The 6,468-nt window shown below is 44.0% G+C and overlaps 1 protein-coding gene across 2 annotated transcripts; it reads right to left on the bottom strand.

Moving 5' to 3' along the window:
• Positions 1-3,239: 3,239 nt before the first annotated feature.
• Positions 3,240-5,974, bottom strand: LOC135622943 (dof zinc finger protein DOF1.4-like). 2 transcript variants are annotated; one of them, XM_065125304.1, is made up of 2 exons: positions 5,308-5,974; positions 3,240-5,067 (listed from the first exon to the last, which is right to left on the bottom strand). In XM_065125304.1, exons 1-2 carry the CDS (start codon positions 5,359-5,361, stop codon positions 3,982-3,984), a joined length of 1,140 nt encoding a protein of 379 aa, XP_064981376.1. In that variant the 5' UTR covers positions 5,362-5,974; the 3' UTR covers positions 3,240-3,981. The 2 variants fall into 2 exon arrangements, with proteins under 2 accessions (XP_064981376.1, XP_064981377.1); XM_065125305.1 differs by having other exon boundaries at positions 5,304-5,973.
• Positions 5,975-6,468: the final 494 nt, after the last annotated feature.

Here is a 6,468-nt window from a genome sequence, read left to right on the forward strand (position 1 = left end):
GAAACATTTTTATGCTAAAAAACACTTTTAAATTGGGGGTTTAATTGTTCTATAAATACATTTTTGTGTATTCCAAGGATTTCTACCCGACAGAAGGGGAGGCCACTCACAGCTTTGATGTCGACGCCGCCAAAGCGCAACTTCGTACCTTGGCCAGAAAACCTCAAAAATGATCTGAAAAATACGAGACGCAAGGAGAAGAGAGAGAGAGAGAGAGAGAGAGAGAGCATTTCACTTTTGCATGTGAAATGTTCTACAACAAAAGAAGGGATAGAAGACATGGTATACAGTATCAAATGGTACCGTTCGATACGTATCGAATCACCCGGTACCACTACAGTGCTATAGTGGAATACTGGCTATAATGCTACAGTAATAAAGAAAATATATAAAATTATTCAGTACATTAGGATGTACCGCTTGGTACACCAGTATCATACCGTACTGAGCCAACCTCGAAATACCAGTACGGTACGGTATTGCATACCTTGGATAGAATAAACAATTGATACATTCTTCTAGTATTAATTAGTGTATCAAATTGAGAGTTTTAAATATTATTTAACAAATTTTAAGTTTACTAAGTAAGTAAAAAAACTTTGATAGATCATAAGATCAAATGGAGAGTTTGAAACCTCATTCAACAAATTTTGAAGTTTTGCTTTGCTTAGTTGATAAAAGGCTTTGACAGATCATCACAAGGTACTAAATTCGGATCTTGCCTTTTGTCATTTACCTTTTATCAAAAACCTACCTTACTTGATTCATATTCATTTCATTTTCCTTTTAACATGTTACCTTTTATTTAGATTCTTCTTCATGTAATTCTTAAATTTGCATTATTGTGACTCAAGATCTATCGATGTTGTTAGAAAATAACTTTACTTGTCGATATTATCGTCAACCTTTATTTATCAAAAATATGATTATTTTCTTTTATTTTATGATAAACAATTTTTTTGATTACTTGAAGGTACAATATACAACTTAATTATCATGCTATTTGGCTGGACATGTGAAAGATATGAAGAGTGATTTCTCCAGCTAAACAATCGAGTCCTTTATGTGAAAGAATTAGTGGTGCCCATCAATAAACAATGGACACTCATTATGTCTGCAAAAAACTACTAAGCTAGTCTGGGAGATAGAATGGAGAGATATTAGGGTACAAGGTAGGTAATAAAGGGTGGCTACTCTCCTATGTTATCGATCTCATATCTACCTTGTAGGATCCATGATTGGGATTGACATTCTTAAGAGCTCATAAAAGGGTGGTTTGAAATGTTGAGGTTACTGATCAACACAACAAACAATTACCAACACTACTACTATCTTCATTCAAACACAAAGATAGCTTGTTTAAGATAAGAGCAGTTGTTCATTGGAGCATTAACTTCGACTTAAATGTTGACATGAAATCCGAATTTAGTGAGGAGTCATCGAAATTAGAATTATCAATGAGTTATGATTACAATAAAATGGAGGATACAAAGCAATTCTTGCTTTAATAAAATGTTTACTTTTGGATTTATGATAGTTTCTGGAATTAGATTCCAAAACCTTATCGTCATACATCTTTCCCCTATAATTATGATAGTTTCTGGAATTTGATTCTCACTTGTTCATATTAAACGCTGAGTTTTCATTCGATACTTCCGATTATGATCAGTTTTATCAAGTTTCAGATTAATTATCACATCATCTCTCCCATTAGTCAGCCATCAAAAAAGTATTCTCAGCGTATAGATTGTTGTTGTTGTTGTTGTAATAGCTCGAGTCTTAACTCCATTAACTTTACGATGCTGTTCTTGCAAGTTCAGAAGACGTGGGTGGGATCGAATCTATCTATCATCCCCTACACATGCCTCACGAAGTCTCTTTTGCAGAGCCTCAGGCTGCTCTTGGACCATCTTTCTGCAGGTACTCTTTGGAAAAGTTGCCTCTCTTACACTCTTTAGGCATCATGTTGGATCTTACTTTTGCCTCACCAAGCAATCATGACCAGTTCTTGATTCCAGGACAACTGGAGTTGCGTCTCTCACACTCCATCCACTAGGGGTGCAATCGATCACCATGTCATCCTTGCACCACCACCCAAACAACCGAGAACACATTTGATTCCAGCCCATCCATCCTTTGGTCTTGAAATCATTATTTGGAACTGCTCATCCGATTAATGATACCAACTAAACTCTAGTATTTAAGAACATAGAATCAAAAAACAGGCAACTTGTTTTGATCCCCAATTAAGCAACATGCAGATGAATTCTAGATGGGCACTCAGGATGAATTTTCAGGTGTTGGAACTCTTGGTCAAAGTAGAAATGATCTGACACACACAACTAAATAATGTTCTATATGCATGGCTATGAAGAAGAAGAAGAAGACTAAGCATTCCATTCTAGTCAAAGACAAATCTGTTCGATCTAAGTCGTATCATAATATCTAGAGAAACACCAACTTTCCTTCTCTTAGGTTCCAAGTTAGAAGTGCCATTCATAATGTCAGGGCTCAGAACTTTGCTGTTCCCTTTCTCTACAAGCATAGAATCTTAGATTACATAAAACAGAAGTGGAGAACATATAATGTCAGGACTCAGAGCTTCTTCTTTCTCCACGAGCATAGAATCTTAGATTGACATGATTTTTTTCTTCTGGTTAATCATCACAAACAAACTTAATTGTCACGATGATCAGACTCATGCAACCATTCGACTCAGACTTGGGACTTCATCCACAAGTCTAGCTGCTAACTGTGTGTAGTAATCGTAGCATGTATACGACAAAGAGTACAGGAATGGTCAAAGAGGAGGGTGGTGGCGTATGTACTGTTCCGGTCAAGACCAATCTAATAGCTCCAATTGCTAGGTTACATGGAGGAAAAGGTTAGGGTTTGTGTTGCCCCCCCCACCCGGTGGCGTCGGTATTCCTTTTTATCCTTTACCTTGTGAAAGAGAGTTGCATGCCCATCAAATACAAGTAGACAAACCTGAGCAAAAGTTGATACGCATGACTGTCCGACTGCTGCATCGATCTCTACATGTACGAAACACGAGCCATGCCTGCTCGATGCATCATCTCTCCCTGGCTACCAAAGTTTCAACTGACATAATCATCAAGGCAAGGAAAGCTCCACCGGAGAGATACCACAGACTCTGCCCACGACACCGCACATAAAGACACTCATTCCACTTCTGAACATAATCCACTTCAGAACAAACAAAAGCACAACTCAGTAAATTAGAGAGAGAAACATGATCCATGGTTGAACCTGTTACAATGGAGGGAAGACCAAAATGCAAACACTAGGCATCACTCATCGCAAAGTGAAACAAAACCCCACTCCTGAAGATTATTGCACCAAATCCTTTCTTCAAAACACATCAAAAAGAAAGCAGAAGAAGAAGAAGAAGAAGAAGAAGAAGAAAGAAAGAAAGAAAAAACTTATTTGTTAATCGGCCTCTGCACCAGCTTAGATCAATCCAACTGATGATGATGAAGAAAGAAGAAGGTGAAGACTCGATGACCAGTACATTAGAAGAAGAAGATGATGATGATGGTGTGACATGCCTAGTTTATAAATGAATACATGCGAAACCATCTACTCACTCCTCCATCTCCGCTGCGTTCTTCTTCCTCTTCGGCTGCGATTCACAAGGGTTGATGTGATCCAAGTGCGAATTGGAGATGGACAGTACATGTCTAATTCTTAGCCGAATGGATCCGAGGTTCCTCTCGGAGCAAACGGTCTTCTTGATGCCGCAATGACTGAAAAAACACAAGGGGCTTGAGACGTTTGCAACCGACAGGATCTCTCCGATCCACACTCCCTCCGGTAATCCGCCCGCGTAGCCCCATCACGATGAACATGTAATGTAGTTTGTAGCCCACTACTCTTACTACCAATGAACAATTAGGAAACCTAGTAATTAAGAAGCAGCAGCAGCAGCCATGAAGGATGAGGAAAGGTAAAGAGACAATACTAGATCAGCGGCGCCACTGACGATCCATAGTTCGTGCCGTCTGGCCAACCAGCGCCGCCGCCGCCGCCGCCGCCGATGGCAGCATTCCAGTACATTGCTGCAGCTGGACCCAAATTATCCAAAGAATTCTCCGGTGGAATCTGCCAGTCTATGCAGCTGCTCATGTTGTTGTTGGTCATGGTGTTGGTCTGCCCTTCTAATTTCACTTCCTTCATCATCCCATTGATGCTATCGCCCATCCCGGAGGCCTGCCATTCATCGAAGGGCAACAAGGTTTGGTAGTCCTCCACTTGTTTCGGCTGTTTGATGCCTGATACTAGCAGTGACGCGGACGACAGAGACGACCCGAAGAGTGGATAGTCGTTCAAGAGCGAGATCATGGCCGGGTTCACCGGCAGCAACGGACGAAGCTCGCCGAACTGGTACTCGTCATCGCGATGCATGTTGGACGAGAGGCCGAGGCCAAGTGCCCCGAGATGAGGCTGCAGATCGAAGGCAGACGTGGAAGACGGGATATGGAAGCCGTTCGAGATAATTGGCAAATTGAGGCTCATGTCCGAGGGCGAAGCCGCGGTTTGCAGGGCGTAAATCGCGGTGGCGTCGAGGTGGGAAGAGGTAGAGATCTGCGCCGCAAGGGAAGGGACCGGATCCGGAGGCAGAAGAGGGCGGGGGTGCTTACTGTTCGGCGAAACCGTGGGAGCGGCCCCGGGCTTCTTGGCGCGCTTGTTCTTGCGGCACCCGCCGCCCACGGGGACGTTCCGGAGCGTGCCGCCTCGCGTCCAGTACCGCTTGCACGCCTTGCAGAAGTGCCGTGGCTGAGACAGGCTGTAGTTGTTGTAGTAGCAGAACTTGGTGTTGGAGGAGTCGCAGCGAGGGCATCTCAGGGGCGCCTGCGGATGATCTTGCGCTGATGGCTTGTCAGCAACCCTCGCAGCATTGGAAGTAATGGAATCGGCACGAACCATGTTGGCCTTGTTGGTGTTACTACTCGTACTGCTACTGTTGTTGGTGTTGGTGGTGGTGGTGGTGGTGCTGGTGGTGTTACTGCTATTCTTTGCAGTGATCCGAAGCCTTTCACCCATCATCTGCAGAGAAAATTGAACCAAGGAGCTCTGAGATCTGAGAGAAAGCAGGAGAGAGGAAAGCTAGGGCTGGAGAGGTGTGAATGATGGAAACCAGAGAAGGTTCCCTGACAAGAGCTACACAACAAAGACAAGCATGCAGTATTATTGACTGATGGCGATAGCGATAGAGCGAGAGAGGTAGTGAGGGACAGATGCCACATGTGGGCTAGTGGAGGGAAGGAAACATCGGTACCAACCTACCTGTAGCCATTCCTCGCCTGAGTCGATGCTCGACTTCTCTCCATCGAAGTGCATCTTCTTACTTCCTCACGTACCAACTGCAACTCCAGATACAAATGATATCCAGAGAGAATTTTAAGGTAGAAGCAGAGAGAAGAGAGAGATGGGTCCCGAGAGGAGATGAACACAGACTTCCTGTGGTTGCAGCGGCCAAGAAAGAGTAGTTCCAAGTATTCGGATTAGGCATACAGCGGGAACAAGGTCGCCGAAGGAATGGAGTATATAAGTAGCAGAAGCAAGGGGAAGGCAGCAGGAATCCCGAGGGAAGAGTCGTGAGCGGGAGAAACGAGGCAATTGAGAGGCAGGAGAAGAATCCTTGCGACTGCCACTCGCCTTTCTTTTCCTTTTAATTTTTGTCTCTGTTCCCTCTGCTTCTTTCTACAGTTCAAAGCAGCCTCCCTCCTCCTCTTCCTTAAAAGAAAGGAATTCCCGCAGGAAAGTGACAACACCCACCATGTGATGTTGTGTATGTATAGTAACCACAGAGAGAGAGAGAGAGAGACTCTATTTTAGGTCTCGTCGCTGCTCCTCTCTCTGCAGAGTTGCCGTTAGGCCCAGGCGTGCCACTGCTTTAAGAGGACAGCCGATGGGCTCACCCATGTGGGCAGCTCACAGATCCCTGCTACTGTTTCTCTCTCTCTCTCTCTCTCTCTCTCTGAAGATAAAGAAGAAGGCAATCACGCTTGAGGGAGAGGGGAACAAACGACAAAGGGATTTTGTAGTCTCCCGAGGGATCTCCACTAGTCGCTCACAATTATTCTCTCCTCAAACCCAAGTATTCTACATCATATCTAAAGAAGATGATGTCAGGATATGCATTCGACGTCGCTTCTGTCTCTCATTCCACCCTTTTAAGTAAAGCAGTAATGATACCTCTCGAGGCTTTGGTGGCATGGATGGAGCAACAACTCCAACATGGTCTTTCATGCTGCTTGCTCTCATACTTAGCCCATCGATGGTTATGTCGTAATGGTTAAAGAGCAGTCGTGAGCACGAGTAGTTTCTCGAGCATTCAAACACAGTGCTTTGAGGACCGGATAAAAGGTGCGAGCGAAGAAGAAGGGAGAGTGAAAGGCTTTTTGGTCGAAGCATGAGTGTGGCGGTGGGGTGGGGCCCAGGAGG

The sequence above is a fragment of the Musa acuminata genome, chromosome BXJ2-9, assembly GCF_036884655.1.
Source record: "Musa acuminata AAA Group cultivar baxijiao chromosome BXJ2-9, Cavendish_Baxijiao_AAA, whole genome shotgun sequence".
NCBI classification, from domain to species: Eukaryota; Viridiplantae; Streptophyta; class Magnoliopsida; order Zingiberales; family Musaceae; genus Musa; species Musa acuminata.

Excerpts from the sequence above, each read along its gene's own strand:
- LOC135622943 (XM_065125304.1), bottom strand. The coding sequence starts at position 5,361 with ATGCACTTCGATGGAGAGAAGTCGAGCATCGACTCAGGCGAGGAATGG. Across the intron at positions 5,068-5,307 it reads CAGGCGAGGAATGGCTACAG|ATGATGGGTGAAAGGCTTCG; the intron begins GTAGGTTGGTAC and ends TTTTCTCTGCAG.